Raw genomic sequence first — 20423 nt, forward strand, 5'->3', positions numbered from 1 at the left:
TCTCTTTAACTCTTCCAGAGAGAGAGAGAGTGCTCATTCTTTAAAGGAAAATAGGACACGTGGTGGGACTCCTATATGCAATGTTGCCCTGGTTTCTGCCAGTTCTCTCATCAGGAATTGGGAGCCCTTCTCCCCCCAAAAGAGGTGCTGGTCCAGGGGAAACTGGGGGATCCAGCCACAAAAAGCACTCCCCCCCCCCAAACAACAACCCCTGCTTAGAGAGGATTCCAGCCCTTCAAGGCAGCCAGGAGACAAAATGCCAGCAGCGCAGAGAAATGAAACCGATGTTGGCATTCCTTGGCAGAGCCAGGCCTGTTTGAAAGGGATGAGGATTTTGAGAAATCACGCTGAATATCATGGTGTGTGGGTGTGTGTGTGTGTAGTTGCATGTCTGTAAACTGGTTTTGATGTTTTAATAGGGATGCCAGCCTGGGGGTGGGGGGCAGTGGGGGTGGACAACTCATCTCCAGACTACAGAAATCAGCTTCCCTGGAGAAGATATGGGGGGGGGGGTTTGGAAAGGTCCTCCAGGGTCATCTAGTCCAACCCCCTGCGCAATGCAGGAAACTCACAAACACCTCCCCCTAAATTCACTGGATCTGCATTGCTGTCAGATGGCCGTCTAGCCTCTTGTTTAGATTAAAATTACTCTGTTGAATTACAGTTATAATCCAAGAGCATTTAAAGGTAGATGCTGAGCTGATATCATTTATTATACCTTCTGGTGATGTCCGGGGTTTGTGGTATATTCGAGTGAGTTATGCAAACGAGTTGTGCTAATGAGCTCTGGCACCTCTTTTTCTTAAAAAAAACCCCTGTCTAGGAATAAGACCCGCTGTGAAAGAAAATGCAACAGACTCTAGAACGAGGCTCTGGGTGAGCGCCCTCCCTTGCTGCCTTGCCAGCCAAGTCCAGGCATTCACTCTCCCCCACCCTTGGTGGTCTTCATGATCCTAATACCACCCACCCCACCCCCACCCCCACCCCTTCCTCTTCTTTGGACAAAATGACATATAATTAAGAAGGGAGAAATACTTCACATCGAAGGTCAACTATTTGAGCTAAGTGGACCCCTTATCCGGATTATTTTTTTGTGGGAATTTTGGTTCAGCTGCAAATAATATAGAAGAAAAAGAAGATATTGGATTTATATCCCACCCTCCACTCCGAAGAGTCTCAGAGCGGCTCACAATCTCCTTTCCCTTCCTCCCCCACAACAGACACACTATGAGGAGGGTGGGGCTGAGAGGGCTCTCACAGCAGCTGCTCTTTCAAGGACAGAGGCTCAGAGCGGCCTACAATCTCCTTTCCTTTCCTCCCCCACAACAGACACCCTGTGAGGTGGGTGGGGCTGAGAGGGCTCTCACAGCAGCTGCCCTTTCAAGGACAGAGGCTCAGAGTGGCCTAGAATCTCCTTTCCCTTCTTCCCCCACAACAGACACCCTATGAGGTGGGTGGGGCTGAGAGGGCTCTCACAGCAGCTGCCCTTTCAAGGACAGAGGCTCAGAGCGGCCTACAATCTCCTTTCCCTTCCTCCCTCACAACAGACACCCTGTAAGGTGGGTGGGGCTGAGAGGGCTCTCACAGCAGCTGACCTTTCAAGGACAGAGGCTCAGAGAGTCCTACAATCTCCTTTCACTTCCTCCCCCACAACAGACACCCTGTGAGGTGGGTGGGGGTGAGAGGGCTATCACAGCAGCTGCCCTTTCAAGGACAGTGGCTCAGAGCAGCCTACAATCTCCTTTCCCTTCCTCTCCCTACAACAGACACCTGGTGAGGTGGGTGGGGCTGAGAGGGCTCCAAAAGAAGCTGCCCTTTCAAGGACAACCTCTGCCAGAGCTATGGCTGACAAAGGCCATTCCAGCAGGTGCAAGTGGAGGAGTGGGGAATCAAACCCGGTTCTCCCAGATAAGAGAGCTATGGCTGACCCAAGGCCATTCCAGCAGGTGCAAGTGGAGGAGTGGGGAATCAAACCCGGTTCTCCCAGATAAGAGAGCTATGGCTGACCCAAGGCCATTCCAGCAGGTGCAAGTGGAGGAGTGGGGAATCACACCCGGTTCTCCCAGATAAGAGAGCTATGGCTGACCCAAGACCATTCCAGCAGGTGCAAGTGGAGGAGTGGGGAATCAAACCCGGTTCTCCCAGATAAGAGAGCTATGGCTGACCCAAGGCCATTCCAGCAGCTGCAAGTGGAGGAGTGGGGAATCACACCCGGTTCTCCCAGATAAGAGAGCTCTGGCTAACCCAAGGCCATTCCAGCAGGTGCAAGTGGAGGAGGGGGGAATCAAACCCGGTTCTCCCAGATAAGAGTCCGCACACTTCAGCACTACACCAAACTGGCTCTCCTGCTCTGGCATTCATTTCTTTTTAATTTGGTAATGCATTGTTTGTACTTGTGGTTCCTTTGGATGTTTACTGGTGACTAGCTTTGTAGGAACGTGATTTTGATTATTATTCTGACTACGATCCTGTGCCACCTGGATTACTTTATCCCTTGGGGAGCTGCCTGAGGAAGGACTGATTCCGAAACTGGATGGAAGCAACGGCCGGTTGCAGCCACATCAGTTTGGGAATTATTGGACTTCAGGAAGTCCTAAAAACAAAGAAAGAACACTGCACATCATCTGTGCAGAATGGACCATAAAACATTTCTAGATTATTGAATGTGAATATTAGTGTGGTTAAACAGACCCACATTGGGTCCACATCTGGGTCTTTAGATGGGGCTGCGGCTGCTTCCAGTGCAGGCAAGACCTCCTGCGCCCTTTCTTACTCATTAACCCCCCCCCCCACAAAAGCCAGCTTTGTGTTTGCACATTAAAATGACCTGACACAGAAGGTCAGGTTTATACATGTGACTTTCCTTGTACTGAAAGGCACTGGTTGGAGACTCCTCCAATAATAATGTTTTGTGATTTGCAATTCTTTTTCTGCATTTTCGTTCTTTATTAAAGGAAGAATTTAAAAATTAACAACTCCCAACAAAATCTTTTACACTGTACAAACTTAATATCACTTAAACATTGTATCTTCATCTTTTCTTCATCTTCATCCTTCATTCTTCTCTCAACGATTAAATAATGAAATTTATAAAAATGCACAAGTTCATCTTAGCTCATTATATTAGCTTTACATTATAGATTTCAAATCAAGTTAGAGTGTTTGTATATCATACATAAAAGTTACAGGAACGTCTATGAATGTAGGGTTTGAAACAAAAAGGTGAGGCTTTTCGGTCAACAGCAAACCACTAGGCAAAGGGTAACAGGTCAGGATGACATTCGATCATAAATCCCGTTTTGTTCTGTGAAGAACTGGGCTTGGGAGGGGTTGCCTGACCAGGCTGGAATCTGCATGAAGGAGCAGGTCAGACATCTGCAAGGGGATTCTTAAGAGCTTTGTGCACAACAGAGAAACATTTCATCCAGGGTTGTCAACTGCTTGGGGGCAGAAAAATGTGCTGTCCCTTTAACAGAAGGGTTATGGCAGGGGTGGCCAACGGTAGCTCTCCAGATGTTTTTTTGCCTACAACTCCCATCAGCCCCAGCCATTGGCCATGATGGCTGGGACTGATGGGAGTTGTAGGCAAAAACATCTGGAGAGCTACCGTTGGCCACCCCTGTATTATGGGATGTCATCCTGTCAGACACCCATTTCCACACACTGGGAAAGAGGCGGAGGGATTTTCCCCCTTGAAGCCTCTTAGAGCCCTAATGCAGATAGCTTTCCAACTGAACCAAGATAGAAAGCGAGATGGAAAATGAAAAAAATTCTCACTCTGTTTCCTAAAGGCAGAATCTCCAAAGAGGGATTCAAGGGGGAGTTTGGAAGACAGAGGCTGGAGATAACCCTGGAGTATTTCTGAAGTCCCTCCTGTTACCTTTTGTTGTCTCCTGGCTAAGCCTCTTGCCTGTGAGAGGGGATCTTCTGAATTTCTCTCTGGGAAAGAACCCTCCGGAGAAAAGAGAACACTGGACACCAAGTTCACAATTTTATGAAAATTTATTAATACAGGATCTTTAACAAAGATTTCCTCTCTTTAGTCACATCCAGACTTCTCAAACCCATCCTTTGCTCTATATTTTCATCAAATCCCCTCTTGAAGCTGGCTATGCTTGTAGCCGCCGCCACCTCCTGTGGCAGTGAATTCCACATGTTAATCACACTTTGGGTGAAAAAGTACTTCCTTTTATCCCTTTTAACCTGACTGCTCAGCAATTTCATTGACTTCTCAGCAATTTCATCCTTTTTGAGGTGTGGTGACCAGAATTGTACACAGTATTCCAAATGAGACTGCACCATCGATTTATACAAGGGCATTATGATACTGGCTGATTTGTTTTCAATTCCCTTCCTAATAATTCCCAACATGGCGTTGGCCTTTTTTATTGCAATCACACACTGTCTTGACATTTTCAGTGAGTTATCTACCACGACCCCAAGATCTCTCTCTTGGTCAGTCTCTGCCAGTTCACACCCCATCAACTTGTATTTGTAGCCGGAATTCTTGGCCCCAATGTTCATTACTTTGCACTTGGCCACACTGAACCTCATCTGCCACGTTGACACCCACTCACCCAGCCTCAACAGATCCCTTTGGAGTTCCTCACAATCCTCTCTGGTTCTCACCACCCTGAAAATTTAGTGTCATCTGCAAACTTGGCCACTTCACTGCTCACTCCCAACTCCAAATCATTACTCCCAACTCCAAATCATCTCATCTTGGCTTCCACTGGGTTTCCCCTCTACTTTTAGACACTTTTTGGTGTGTCTGCCCTCCTCTTCTGTCCAACCAGAATCTTTCCAGCCCTCTTGAATTCCTACCAACCTTTTCTTTGGAAAAAAAGTTCACCCATAATTGGAATTTGTTTGAGACCTCCATGCATGTGCCCTCTTAATACTTCTTTGCCAAGGACTCCTTGTCTGATGTAGTGGTTAAGTGCATGGACTGTAATCTGGGAGAACCTCCAATTGAAGCTGCTGGAATGGCCTTGGGTCAGCCATAGCTATTGCAGGAGTTGTCTTAAAAGGGCAGCTGCTGTGAGAGCCCTCTCAGCCCCACCCACCTCACAGGGTGTCTGTTGTGGGAAAGGAAGTGAAAGGAGATTGTGAGCCACTCTGTGTCTCTGATTCAGAGAGAAGGGCAGGGTATAAATCTGCAGTTCTTCTTCTGCCCCACTCCCTAGCTATCTACCATGGCCCAGCCTGTACTATGCATGCCATAAAAGATGGGGTGGTCTCTAGCTAATGGTTTTCTATCCCCTAAGCACACTAGAGATCTGTCTCTCTTCTAGCATCATAGACTTCACTGAACGGTAAGCACAGTTCAAAATGTTACTAAACTGCAAGCGTATACTAGAAGCATCAGTATAAAATGGCATTAAATTCTTCAGCCTAGTTCCTATTACTGATAAAACATTTCACTATGAATACCACATGATATGCCTCCTTTCTAGCAGTAATGTGAGTTCACTGAAATCTAATTGTGCTTCTGTAGGCCTTCACATGTGCTTCTATAGAGCAGATGTCCAGTTGGGTAGATGTTCAAGTTAACAAAAACTCCCTTTCAAAGTTCATTTCTAAAATAAGCCAGAAATAGTCAATAACCTATTATCCAATCAGGTTCTTCAGGTAGTTCTGATTTCTCTTCCACAATCCTCTTATATGAGGACCACCTGCCAGGAGTATATAAAATTCCCCAAATTCAGACTTCTCTTCTCAATTAATCTCACCAAAAGATTCTGGCAACAATGCTTGTTTTCTACATATCTGGCAGTGATTACCAGTGACAGTGCCGTGATCATTAATTACTAACCACAAAGTTCATATTTCAAGGTCTCGCCAAGGGATCCTAGAGAAAGTCCCTTACTCCAGTGATGAGAACTGAACCAGGCAACATCTGTCCCAGCTGCATCCAGCTGTTAATTCTGCCAACGTGGCGAGCCTGCAGCAGACGTGGACTATTGCACCCTTCTTAAATCTTCGTTCGCGAAGCCAAGCCGAGAGAGAGGGAGGGTCACCATGACACAACACTGTTTTCCTCTGTGTTCTTGTCTCAGCACAGAGACAAGTTTTTCTGTCTCTTCAGGTAGAAAAGGTCTAGAGTGAGGCCTCACAATGAATTCAAAACAATTTAGGCCTTTTAGATGTCTAACACTCCCTTGTGTGGAATCCTCCAAGCTAAAGCAGATGTGAGCTGATCTTAGATCTACTTCAGCTGACAGAGCACTGATTTATTCTTCCTGGGATCTATCTGAGGGCTTCAGACACGTCTAAGGTTCCTTCTGTAGGCTGACCGTTTGTAACATTTCTTCTTGGTTAGGGTAAGATGTCCACGTAGATTAAAGCTTTATACAAGAGTTTATACTGCTTTGATGGTTTTTATAGTCTGTGGTTGTTTTTTACTTGTAAAATAAGTGAAGTGCTCTTTTCCGAGCCTAAGGGGCTACATGGTTACTCCTCGTGTCAATTCTCAGGTGTTTTCAAAAAGTGCTACTCCAACTTCATCTCTTTGCACACTCTAAGGACTCATAAGAACATAAGAGAAGCCATGTTGGATCAGGCCAATGGCCCATCAAGTCCAACACTCTGTGTCACACAGTGGCAAAAAATTTTTATATACACACACACTGTGGCTAATAGCCACTGATGGACCTGTGCTCCATATTTTTATCTAAACCCTTCTTGAAGGTGGCTATACTTGTGGCCGCCACCACCTCCTGTGGCAGCGAATTCCACATGTTAATCACCCTTTGGGTGAAGAAGTACTTCCTTTTATCCGTTTTAACCTTTCTGCTCAGCAATTTCATGGAATGCCCACGAGTTCTTGTATTGTGAGAAAGGGAGAAAAGTACTTCTTTCTCTACTTTCTCCATCCCATGCATTATCTTGTAAACCTCTATCATATCACCCCGCAGTCGACGTTTCTCCAAGCTAAAGAGTCCCAAGCGTTTCAACCTTTCTTCATAGGAAAAGTGCTCCAGCCCTTTAATCATTCTAGTTGCCCTTCTCTGGACTTTCTCCAATGCTATAATATCCTTTTTGAGGTGCGGCGACCAGAACTGCACACCGTACTCCAAATGAGACCGTACCATCGATTTGTACAGGGGCATTATGATACTGGCTGATTTGTTTTCAATTCCCTTCCTAATAATTCCCAGCATGGCGTTGGCCTTTTTTATTGCAGACGCACACTGTCTTGACATTTTTAGTGAGTTATCTACCACGACCCCAAGATCTCTCTCTTGGTCCGTCTCTGCCAGTTCACACCCCATCAACTTGTATTTGTAGCTGGGATTCTTGGCCCCAATGTGCATTACTTTGCACTTGGCCACATTGAACCGCATCTGCCACGTTGACGCCCACTCACCCAGCCTCAACAGATCCCTTTGGAGTTCCTCACAATCCTCTCTGGTTCTCACCACCCTGAACAATTCAGTGTCATCCGCAAATTTGGCCACTTCACTGCTCACTCCCAACTCTAAATCATTTATGAACAAGTTAAAGAGCATGGGACCCAGTACCGAGCCCTGCGGCACGCCACTGCTTACCGTCCTCCACTGCGAACACTGCCCATTAATACTCACTCTCTGCTTCCTATTACTCAGCCAGTTTTTGATCCACAAGAGGACCTGTCCTTTTACTCCATGACTCTCAAGTTTTCTAAGGAGCCTTTGATGAGGAACTTTATCAAAAGCTTTCTGGAAGTCAAGGTAAACAACATCTATCGGGTCTCCTTTGTCCACATGTTTGTTCACCCCCTCAAAGAAATGCAACAGGTTAGTGAGGCAAGATCTTCCCTTGCAGAACCCATGCTGAGTCTTCCTCAATAACCCGTGTTCATCAATGTGCCTACTCATTCTGTCCTTGATAATGGTTTCTACCAACTTTCCCGGTATTGAAGTCAGACTGACTGGCCTGTAATTTCCCGGATCTCCTCTGGAACCTTTTTTAAAGATGGGGGTGACATTTGCTACCTTCCAGTCCTCAGGAACGGAGGCAGATTTCAATGAAAGATTACAGATTTTTGTTAGAAGATCCACAAGTTCAACTTTGAGTTCTTTCAGAACTCTCGGATGTTCTTTCAGAACTCTCGGACTCAAAAAGTTTCTCCCCTGTGTGGGTTCTCTGATGCAGTTGAAGATGGCCACTCTGACCGAATCCCTTTCCACATACTGAGCATTCAAAAGGTTTCTCCCCTGTGTGGGTTCTCTGATGCCGTTGAAGGTTTTCACTCAGACTGAATCTCTTTCCACATTGTGAGCATTCAAAAGGTTTCTCTCCTGTGTGGGTTCTCTGATGCTTTTGAAGATAGCTACCGTGACTGAATCTCTTTCCACATTCTGAGCATTCAAAAGGTTTCTCTCCTGTGTGGGTTCTCTGATGCAGTTGAAGGCTGTCACTTTGACTGAATCTCTTTCCACACTCTGTGCATTCAAAAGGTTTCTCCCCTGTGTGAGTTCTCTGATGCTTTTGAAGATTGCAGTTGTGACTGAATCTCTTTCCACACTCTGTGCATTCAAAAGGTTTCTCCCCTGTGTGAGTTCTCTGATGACTTTGAAGAGTGCAATTGTGACTGAATCTCTTTCCACATTCTGAGCATTCAAAAGGTTTCTCCCCTGTGTGAGTTCTCTCATGCTGTTGAAGATGGCAACTCCAACTGAATCTCTTTCCACATTCTGTGCATTCAAAAGGTTTCTCCCCTGTGTGAGTTCTTTGGTGGTTTTGAAGATGGCCACTCTGAATGAATCTCTTTCCACACAGTGAGCATGCAAAAGGTTTCACTCCTGTGTGGGTCCTCTGATGCATTTGAAGAGTGCCACTGTGACTGAATCTCTTCCCACACTCTGAGCATTCAAAAGGTTTCTCTCCTGTGTGGGTTCTCTGATGCTGTTGAAGACTGTCACTTTGACTGAATCTCTTTCCACACTCTGTGCATTCAAAAGGTTTCTCCCCTGTGTGAGTTCTCTGATGCTTTTGAAGAGTGCAATTGTGACTGAATCTCTTTCCACATTCTGAGCATTCAAAAGGTTTCTCTCCTGTGTGGGTTCTCTGATGCAGTTGAAGGTTGCCACTCAAACTGAATCTCTTTCCACATTGTGAGCATTCAAAAGGTTTCTCTCCTGTGTGAGTTCTCTGATGCCTTTGAAGAGTGCAATTGTGACTGAATTTCTTCCCACACTCTGAGCATTCAAAAGGTTTCTCCCCTGTGTGAGTTCTCTGATGCTTTTGAAGGTTGCCACTGTGACTGAATCTCTTTCCACACTCTGTGCATTCAAAAGGTTTCTCCCCTGTGTGAGTTCTCTGATGCTTTTGAAGAGTGCCACTGTGACTGAATCTCTTTCCACACTCTGAGCATTCAAAAGGTTTCTCTCCGGTGTGGGTTCTCTGATGGTTTTGAAGAGTGCAATTGTGACTGAATCTCTTTCCACACTCTGTGCATTCAAAAGCTTTCTCCCCTGTGTGGGTTCTCTCATGCAGTTGAAGTTTGCCACTGTGTCTGAATCTCTTTCCACATTGTGAGCATTCAAAAGGTTTCTCTCCTGTGTGGGTTCTCTGATGCTTTTGAAGTTTGCCACTGTGACTGAATCTCTTTCCACACTCTGAGCATTCAAAAGGTTTCTCTCCTGTGTGGGTTCTCTGATGCTGTTGAACATTGCCACTCTGACTGAATCTCTTTCCACACACTGTGCATTCAAAAGGTTTCTCCCCTGTGTGAGTTCTCTGATGCATTTGAAGAGTGCCACTGTTAGTGAATCTCTTTCCACACTCTGTGCATTCAAAAGGTTTCTCCCCTGTGTGAGTTCTTTGGTGGTTTTGAAGATGGTTACTCTGACTGAATCTCTTTCCACACTCTGAGCATTCAAAAGGTTTCTCCCCTGTGTGGGTCCTCTGATGCAGTTGAAGGTTGCCAGTGTGACTGAATCTCTTTCCACACTGTGAGCATTCAAAAGGTTTCTCTCCTGTGTGGGTTCTTTGGTGGTTTTGAAGATTTTCACACCGACTGAATCTCTTTCCACACTCTGTGCATTCAAAAGGTTTCTCCCCTGTGTGAGTTCTTTGGTGGTTTTGAAGATGGTTACTCTGACTGAATCTCTTTCCACACTCTGAGCATTCAAAAGGTTTCTCTCCTGTGTGGGTTCTCTGATGCTGTTTAAGACTGGTCTTGTCGCTGAATGTCTTTCCACACGCTAAGCATACAAAACGTTTCTCCCCTGTGTGGGTTCTCTGATGTTGGTGAAGAGTGCTACTCTGACTGAATCTCTTTCCACAATCTGTGCATTTAAAAGGTTTCTCCCCTGTATGAGTTCTTTGATGTTCTTGAAGATGTTCACACCGACTGAATCTGTTTTCACACTCTGTGCATTCAAAAGGTTTCTCTCCTGTGTGGGTTTTTTTATGCTGCTGAAGATTGCCATTCAACCCAAATATCTTTTCACCTGCTGAGCTTTCAAACTGTTTATGCTCTTTGTGAGTTCTTTGACGCTGCTGAAGCTTGCCATTCTGATTGAATTTCTTTCCGCACTCCGAGCTTTCAAAAGATTTATCTCGTTTTTCTATTCTTTGGTTCACTAGAAGCTGTGATCTATATCTATATCTGATGTCCTTTCCATACTTAATGGACTGACTCATCTCCATTCTATTGTGCTTGGGAAAATGTTCATTGCACTTTCTTCCATTTCTCTTCTCAACAAAATGGCTGTCCTTCTTTCTCTGGGGTCTGCCTCGATTCCTTACATTTCCTTTCGAGTCTTTATTAATAACTTCATCTGGCAAACGCAGCTGTAGTTCCTCACCCTCCTCATTCGTCTGATCATCCTTTGCTGGAAAAAAAATGGAAGCATTAGTACCTGGGAGGGCAGGTAAGGGCCATCTGTGTGACAGAGCCTTGGCCTCGTCACCCTTGACTAACCTTAACCAACCCCCACCTTTCTCCAGAACATTCCAGATTTAAGGATACCTTTCAAGGGCCACAGCTGAGCTCCTTCCCAGAAGGAGCTGCTGACTTTCCAAATTCCAGGCCCCAGAAGGCCTCCCTCCCACCTTGTCCAGTGGGGTTTATAATTCTACCAAACTAAGAGCTGCTTAAAAGTGAAGCAGAAACGTCCCATGGGCATTCCTTGCTTGTTGCCTTGACATAACCATGAAAGAAACCCAGTTTCTACCAGCTCACTTGGGAAGGAAATGCTCTCCTGAGATCCTCTTGAGAAACTCTCCAGCCTTTCCTTGGATGTGAGCCAGCTATCTGTCTCCACCATAGTCTTTGTAGCAAAATTTTGGACTAAGGAAGCCGTGGCCATAAGAACATAAGAGAAGCCATGTTGGATCAGGCCAATGGCCCATCCAGTCCAACACTGTGTCACACAGTGGCCAATATATGTCTGTGTGTACATACATACACACACACACACACACATATACACTGTGGCTAGTAGCCACTGATGGACCTCTGCTCCATATTTTTATGCAATCCCCTCTTGAAGATGGCTATACTTGTAGCCACCACCTCTTCCTGTGGCAGTGAAGTCCACATGTTAATCACCCTTTGGGTGAAGAAGTACTTCCTTTTATCCGTTTTAACCGGACTGCTCAGCAATTTCATTGAATGCCCACGAGTTCTTGTATTGTGAGAAAGGGAGAAAAGTACTTCTTTCTCTGCTTTCTCCATCCCATGCCATTTATCTATAAGGTATCCTGAATAAATGTTAGCAAAAGCAGACTTAGGTTGCTTCCCAGAAACCACTGCAACATGGCTACTCCTGCCTTTCCCACACAGGCAGTGCCTGGCTGCTGTCCCCTCCCCCCCCCCCCAGCTTACATTCCTTAAATTCTATGCTCTGTCTCTGGTCGAATGTCTAGAGATTAGTGTCACATCTCTCCTGCATGGCCAGGGGCTCTGGTCTGGCTGACGACCTGTCGATGGGCAAAGTTTAAGGTTTTATAGTGCCATCAACGGGAAGGGTCTGACAACCGGCGCGCTCAAGACATTCCCACAGGGAAGTTTTTATTTTGCAAAAAAAGGTATAAATATTGTCAACGTTCCGTTGTGCGGCCGTCAAGAGAATTCTCTTTTCTGACTTCGGTTAAGCAGTGGACGCTGCGTTGAAGTTGTGTGCTCTGAGCTGGTCAGTTATTTTGCTGAAGGTTCAATCAAATACATTAGAGCATGCTTGTGTCTCCTTCTCTTCCTACCAAAACTTGGCTCTAGCCAGATCCCGTCCAGCCCGGTGAACTTAAGTGAGGCAGTACTCCAAGGGGAACCACCAGATAACATTTTTCCTCGCGACAGGCTCTCTTTTCATCCCTGTTTCTTTCTTAGAGAGGGAGAATGACGATTCTAATAGGGGAAGGGCACAATCCATGCAAGAATAAAAGAATAATCTACCCCACATTTCCTCACTTTCTCCATCTCCCTTCCCAACAGCTGCTTTCTCGACATACCTTGCCTCCCTCTATCTTTCCCTTTCCCTTTCCACCCCATCCCCCCATCCCAGGTCACAACACTGACTTACAGCAGATTTCTAGCCGTCAAGTAAGCATATTTTGTGTGCCATGTAAGTCCACAAGATACAGAGCAGAACACCACTCTGGCCTGCCCTCCCCAACCTTTACAACTAAAGGGTGCATAATAGAGCCATCTGGGCAAAGAATGTTTCGGTTAGCGTTGCAGAAACAGTGGAAGGTGCCTCTCCCCCAGATTCACACAGCCAGGTCTTGTCTGCTCTCAGAGAAAGTGTGAGAAAGGGAGATGTTTGTATTAGTTTGCATTCTTTAGTCATAAAAGAGATACTAGGTAGTAGCCTTTGAACCCGTGACTCAAATTTCACCTGTATGTTGTCCTTTTGAAGTTTTCCTATAAAGTAACGATTCGAATCTGTATCCGTCATTACTTCCAAGGGTTTGTCCTTGACAAAGCTACGGAGTTTTTACATAAGAACATAAGAGAAGCCATCTTGGATCAGGCCAATAGCACATCCAGTCCAACACTCTGTGTCACATAAGAACATAAAAGAAGCCATATTGGATCAGGCCAATGGCCCATCCAGTCCAACACTCTGTGTCACATAAGAACATAAGAAAAGCCATATTGGATCAGGCCAATGGCCCATCCAGTCCAACACTCTGTGTCACATAAGAACATAAGAGAAGCCATGTTGGATCAGGCCAATGGCCCCTCCAGTCCAACACTCTGAGTCACATAAGAATATAAGAGAAGCCATATTGGATCAGGCCAATGGCCCATCAAGTCCAACATTCTGTGTCACATAAGAACATAAGAGAAGCCATGTTGGATCAGGCCAATGGACCATCCAGTCCAGCACTCTGTGTCACATAAGAACATAAGAGAAGCCATGTTGGATCAAGCCAGTGGCCCATCCAGTCCAACACTCTGTGTCACATAAGAACATAAGAGAAGCCATATTGGATCAGGCCAGTGGCCCATCCAGTCCAACACTCTGTGTCACATAGGAACATAAGAGAAGCCATGTTGGATCAGGCCAGTGGCCCATCCAGTCCAACACTCTGTGTCACATAGGAACATAAGAGACGCCATGTTGGATCAGGCCAGTGGCCCATCCAGTCCAACACTCTGTGTCACAAAAGAGAAGCCCTGCTGGATCAGGCCAGTGGCCCATCCAGTCCAACACTCTGTGTCACATAAGAACATAAGAGAAGCCATGTTGGATCAGGCCAATGGCCCATCCAGTCCAACACTCTGTGTCACATAAGAACATAAGAGAAGCCATGTTGGATCAGGCCAATAGCACATCCAGTCCAAAAATCTGTGTCACATAAGAAGATAAGAGAAGCAATGTTGGATCAGGCCAATGGCCCATCCAGTCCAACACTCTGTGTCACAAAAGAACATAAGAGAAGCCATATTGGATCAGGCCAAAAGCACATCCAGTCCAACACTCTGTGTCACGTAAGAACATAAGAGAAGCCATATTGGATCAGGCCAATGGCCCATCCAGTCCAGCACTCTGTGTCACATAAGAACATAAGAGAAGCCATATTGGATCAGGCCAATGGCCCATCCAGTCCAACACTCTGTGTCACATAACAACGTAAGAGAAGCCATGTTGGATCAGGCCAATGGCCCATCCAGTCCAGCACTCTGTGTCACATAAGAACATAAGAGAAGCAATGTTGGATCAGGCCAGTGGCCCATCCAATCCAACACACTGAGTCACATAAGAACATAAGAGAAGCCATATTGGATCAGGCCAATGGCCCATCCAGTCCAACACTCTGTGTCACATAAGAACATAAGAGAAGCCATGTTGGATCAGGCCAATGGCCCATCCAGTCCAGCACTCTGTGTCACATAAGAACATAAGAGAAGCCATGTTGGATCAGGCCAGTGGCCCATCCAGTCCAACACTCTGTGTCACATAAGAACATAAGAGAAGCCCTGTTGGATCAGGCCAGTGGCCCATCCAGTCCAACACTCTGTGTCACATAAGAACATAAGAGAAGCCATGTTGGATCAGGCCAATAGCACATCCAGTCCAACACTCTGTGTCACATAAGAACATAAGAGAAGCAATGTTGGATCAGGCTAATGGCCCATCCAGTCCAACACTCTGTGTCACAAAAGAACATAAGAGAAGCCATATTGGATCAGGACAAAAGCACATCCAGTCCAACACTCTGTGTCACGTAAGAACATAAGAGAAGCCATATTGGATCAGGCCAATGGCCCATCCAGTTCAGCACTCTGTGTCACATAAGAACATAAGAGAAGCTATGTTGGATCAGGCCAATAGCACATCCAGTCCAGCACTCTGCGTCACATAAGAACATAACAGAAGCCATATTGGATCAGGCCAATGGCCCATCCAGTCCAACACTCTGTGTCACATAAGAACAAAAGAGAAGCCCTGTTGGATCAGGCCAGTGGCCCATCCAGTCCAACACTCTGTGTCACATAAGAACATAAGAGAAGCCATGTTGGATCAGGCCTATGGCCCATCCAGTCCAACACTCTGTGTCACATAAGAACATAAGAGAAGCCATGTTGGATCAGGCCAATAGCACATCCAGTCCAACACTCTGTGTCACATAAGAACATAAGAGAAGCCATATTGGATCAGGCCAGTGGCCCATCCAGTCCAACACTCTGTGTCACATAGGAACATAAGAGAAGCCATGTTGGATCAGGCCAGTGGCCCATCCAGTCCAACACTCTGTGTCACATAAGAACATAAGAGAAGCCATGTTGGATCAGGCCAGTGGCCCATCCAGTCCAACACTCTGTGTCACAAAAGAACAAAAGAGAAGCCCTGTTGGCTCAGGCCAGTGGCCCATCCAGTCCAACACTCTGTGTCACAAAAGAACAAAAGAGAAGCCCTGTTGGCTCAGGCCAGTGGCCCATCCAGTACAACACTCTGTGTCACATAAGAACATAAGAGAAGCCATGTTGGATCAGGCCAATGGCCCATCCAGTCCAACACTCTGTGTCACATAAGAACATAAGAGAAGCCATGTTGGATCAGGCCAATAGCACATCCAGTCCAACAATCTGTGTCACATAAGAACATAAGAGAAGCAATGTTGGATCAGGTCAATGGCCCATCCAGTCCAACACTCTGTGTCACAAAAGAACATAAGAGAAGCCATATTGGATCAGGCCAAAAGCACATCCAGTCCAACACTCTGTGTCACGTAAGAACATAAGAGAAGCCATATTGGATCAGGCCAATGGCCCATCCAGTCCAGCACTCTGTGTCACATAAGAACATAAGAGAAGCCATATTGGATCAGGCCAATGGCCCATCCAGTCCAACACTCTGTGTCACATAACAACATAAGAGAAGCCATGTTGGATCAGGCCAATGGCCCATCCAGTCCAGCACTCTGTGTCACATAAGAACATAAGAGAAGCCATGTTGGATCAGGCCAGTGGCCCATCCAGTCCAACACACTGAGTCACATAAGAACATAAGAGAAGCCATATTGGATCAGGCCAATGGCCCATCCAGTGCAACACTCTGTGTCACATAAGAACATAAGAGAAGCCATGTTGGATCAGGCCAATGGCCCATCCAGTCCAGCACTCTGTGTCACATAAGAACATAAGAGAAGCCATGTTGGATCAGGCCAGTGGCCCATCCAGTTCAACACTCTGTGTCACATAAGAACATAAGAGAAGCCCTGTTGGATCAGGCCAGTGGCCCATCCGGTCCAACACTCTGTGTCACATAAGAACATAAGAGAAGCCATGTTGGATCAGGCCAGTGGCCCATCCAGTCCAACACTCTGTGTCACATAAGAACAAAAGAGAAGCCCTGTTGGATCAGGCCAGTGGCCCATCCAGTCCAACACTCTGTGTCACATAAGAACATAAGAGAAGCCATGTTGGATCAGACCAATGGCCCATCCAGTCCAACACTCTGTGTTACATAAGAACATAAGAGAAGCCATGTTGGATCAGGCCAATAGCACATCCAGTCCAACACTCTGTGTCACATAAGAACATAAGAGAAGCAATGTTCGATCAGGCTAATGGCCCATCCAGTTCAACACTGTGTCACAAAAGAACATAAGAGAAGCCATATTGGATCAGGACAAAAGCACATCCAGTCCAACACTCTGTGTCACGTAAGAACATAAGAGAAGCCATATTGGATCAGGCCAATGGCCCATCCAGTTCAGCACTCTGTGTCACATAAGAACATAAGAGAAGCTATGTTGGATCAGGCCAATAGCACATCCAGTCCAACACTCTGTGTCACATAAGAACATAAGAGAAGCCATGTTGGATCAGGCCAATGGCCCATCCAGTCCAGCACTCTGTGTCACATAAGAACATAAGAGAAGCCCTGTTGGATCAGGCCAGTGGCCCATCCAGTCCAACACTCTGTGTCACATAAGAACATAAGAGAAGCCATGTTAGATCAGGCCAATGGCCCATCCAGTCCAACACTCTGTTTCACATAAGAGAAGCCCTGTTGGATCAGGCCAGTGGTCCATCCAGTCCAACTCTCTGTGTCACATAAGAACAAAAGAGAAGCCCTGTTGGATCGGGCCAGTGGCCCATCCAGTCCAACACTCTGTGTCACATAAGAACATAAGAGAAGCCATGTTGGATCAGGCCAATGGCCCATCCAGTCCAACACTCTGTGTCACATAAGAACATAAGAGAAGCCATGTTGGATCAGGCCAATGGCCCATCCAGTCCAACACTCTGTGTCACAAAAGAACATAAGGGAAGCCATGTTGGATCAGGCCAAAAGCACATCCAGTCCAACACTCTGTGTCACGTAAGAACATAAGAGAAGCCCTGTTGGATCAGGCCAGTGGCCCATCCAGTCCAACACTCTGTGTCACATAAGAACATAAGAGAAGCCATGTTGGATCAGGCCAGTGGCCCATCCAGTCCAACACTCTGTGTCACATAAGAACATAAGAGAAGCCATGTTGGATCAGGCCAATAGCACATCCAGTCCAACACTCTGTGTCACATAAGAACATAAGAGAAGCAATGTTGGATCAGGCTAATGGCCCTTCCAGTCCAACACTCTGTGTCACAAAAGAACATAAGAGAAGCCATATTGGATCAGGACAAAAGCACATCCAGTCCAACACTCTGTGTCACGTAAGAGCATAAGAGAAGCCATATTGGATCAGGCCAATGGCCCATCCAGTTCAACACTCTGTGTCACATAAGAACATAAGAGAAGCTATGTTGGATCAGGCCAATAGCACATCCAGTCCAACACTCTGTGTCACATAAGAACATAAGAGAAGCCATGTTGGATCAGACCAATGGCCCATCCAGTCCAGCACTCTGTGTCACATAAGAACATAAGAGAAGCCGTGTTGGATCAGGCCAGTGGTCCATCCAGTCCAACACTCTGTGTCACATAAGAACATAAGAGAAGCCATGTTAGATCAGGCCAATGGCCCATCCAGTCCAACACTCTGTTTCACATAAGAGAAGCCCTGTTGGATCAGGCCAGTGGCCAATCCAGTCCAACTCTCTGTGTCACATAAGAACAAAAGAGAAGCCCTGTTGGATCAGACCAGTGGCCCATCCAGTCCAACACTCTGTGTCACATAAGAACATAAGAGAAGCCATGTTGGATCAGGCCAATGGCCCATCCAGTCCAACACTCTGTGTCACATAAGAACATAAGAGAAGCCATGTTGGATCAGGCCAATAGCACATCCAGTCCAACACTCTGTGTCACATAAGAACATAAGAGAAGCCATGTTGGATCAGGCCAATGGCCCATCCAGTCCAACACTCTGTGTCACAAAAGAACATAAGGGAAGCCATGTTGGATCAGGCCAAAAGCACATCCAGTCCAACACTCTGTGTCACGTAAGAACATAAGAGAAGCCCTGTTGGATCAGGCCAGTGGGCCATCCAGTCCAACACTCTGTGTCACATAAGAACAAAAGAGAAGCCCTGTTGGATCAGGCCAGTGGCCCATCCAGTCCAACACTCTGTGTCACATAAGAACATAAGAGAAGCCATGTTGGATCAGGCCAATAGCACATCCAGTCCAACACTCTGTGTCACATAGGAACATAAGAGAAGCAATGTTGGATCAGGCTAATGGCCCATCCAGTCCAACACTCTGTGTCACAAAAGAACATAAGAGAAGCCATATTGGATCAGGACAAAAGCACATCCAGTCCAACACTCTGTGTCACGTAAGAGCATAAGAGAAGCCATATTGGATCAGGCCAATGGCCCATCCAGTCCAGCACTCTGTATCACATAAGAACATAAGAGAAGCCATGTTGGATCAGGCCAATGGCCCATCCAGTCCAGCACTCTGTGTCACATAAGAACAAAAGAGAAGCCCTGTTGGATCAGGCCAGTGGCCCATCCAGTCCAACACTCTGTGTCACATAAGAACATAAGAGAAGCCATGTTGCATCAGGCCAATGGCCCATCCAGTCCAACACTCTGTGTCACATAAGAACATAAGAGAAGCCATGTTGGATCAGGCTATAGCACATCCAGTCCAACACACTGAGTCACATAAGAACATAAGAGAAGCCATATTGGATCAGGCCAATGGCCCATCCAGTGCAACACTCTGTGTCACATAAGAACATAAGAGAAGCCATGTTGGATCAGGCCAATGGCCCATCCAGTCCAGCACTCTGTGTCACATAAGAACATAAGAGAAGCCATGTTGGATCAGGCCAGTGGCCCATCCAGTCCAACACACTGAGTCACATAAGAACATAAGAGAAGCCATATTGGATCAGGCCAATGGCCCATCCAGTGCAACACTCTGTGTCACATAAGAACATAAGAGAAGCCATGTTGGATCAGGCCAATGGCCCATCCAGTCCAGCACTCTGTGTCACATAAGAACATAAGAGAAGCCATGTTGGATCAGGCCAGTGGCCCATCCAGTTCAACACTCTGTGTCACATAAGAACATAAGAGAAGCCCTGTTGGATCAGGCCAGTGGCCCATCCGGTCCAACACTCTGTGTCACATAAGAACATAAGAGAAGCCATGTTGGATCAGGCCAGTGGCCCATCCAGTCCAACACTCTGTGTCACATAAGAACAAAAGAGAAGCCCTGTTGGATCAGGCCAGTGGCCCATCCAGTCCAACACTCTGTGTCACATAAGAACATAAGAGAAGCCATGTTGGATCAGACCAATGGCCCATCCAGTCCAACACTCTGTGTTACATAAGAACATAAGAGAAGCCATGTTGGATCAGGCCAATAGCACATCCAGTCCAACACTCTGTGTCACATAAGAACATAAGAGAAGCAATGTTCGATCAGGCTAATGGCCCATCCAGTCCAACACTGTGTCACAAAAGAACATAAGAGAAGCCATATTGGATCAGGACAAAAGCACATCCAGTCCAACACTCTGTGTCACGTAAGAACATAAGAGAAGCCATATTGGATCAGGCCAATGGCCCATCCAGTTCAGCACTCTGTGTCACATAAGAACATAAGAGAAGCTATGTTGGATCAGGCCAATAGCACATCCAGTCCAACACTCTGTGTCACATAAGAACATAAGAGAAGCCCTGTTGGATCAGGCCAGTGGCCCATCCAGTCCAACACTCTGTGTCACATAAGAACATAAGAGAAGCCATGTTAGATCAGGCCAATGGCCCATCCAGTCCAACACTCTGTTTCACATAAGAGAAGCCCTGTTGGATCAGGCCAGTGGTCCATCCAGTCCAACTCTCTGTGTCACATAAGAACAAAAGAGAAGCCCTGTTGGATCGGGCCAGTGGCCTATCCAGTCCAACACTCTGTGTCACATAAGAACATAAGAGAAGCCATGTTGGATCAGGCCAATAGCACATCCAGTCCAACACTCTGTGTCACATAAGAACATAAGAGAAGCCATGTTGGATCAGGCCAATGGCCCATCCAGTCCAACACTCTGTGTCACAAAAGAACATAAGGGAAGCCATGTTG

The 20423-nt window shown here is 46.3% G+C and overlaps 2 protein-coding genes across 2 annotated transcripts in view; both read right to left on the reverse strand.

Annotated features, from left to right (window-relative positions):
- LOC132571595 (zinc finger protein OZF-like) overlaps positions 1-20423 on the reverse strand; it is a 388663-nt gene that overhangs the window by 46767 nt on the left and 321473 nt on the right. The gene's annotated exons all lie outside the window — the stretch shown is intronic.
- The window catches only part of LOC132570911 (zinc finger protein 420-like), a gene marked incomplete at its 3' end in the record, with an annotated part of 56761 nt that continues 44444 nt past the window's right edge, over positions 8107-20423 (reverse strand). Inside the window, exon 6 of the mRNA XM_060237548.1 lies at positions 8107-10823. Coding sequence (XP_060093531.1) covers positions 8107-10823 — 2717 coding nt within the window. The remainder of the gene's footprint in view (positions 10824-20423) is intronic.

The sequence above is a fragment of the Heteronotia binoei genome, chromosome 5, assembly GCF_032191835.1.
Source record: "Heteronotia binoei isolate CCM8104 ecotype False Entrance Well chromosome 5, APGP_CSIRO_Hbin_v1, whole genome shotgun sequence".
Taxonomy (NCBI): Eukaryota; Metazoa; Chordata; class Lepidosauria; order Squamata; family Gekkonidae; genus Heteronotia; species Heteronotia binoei.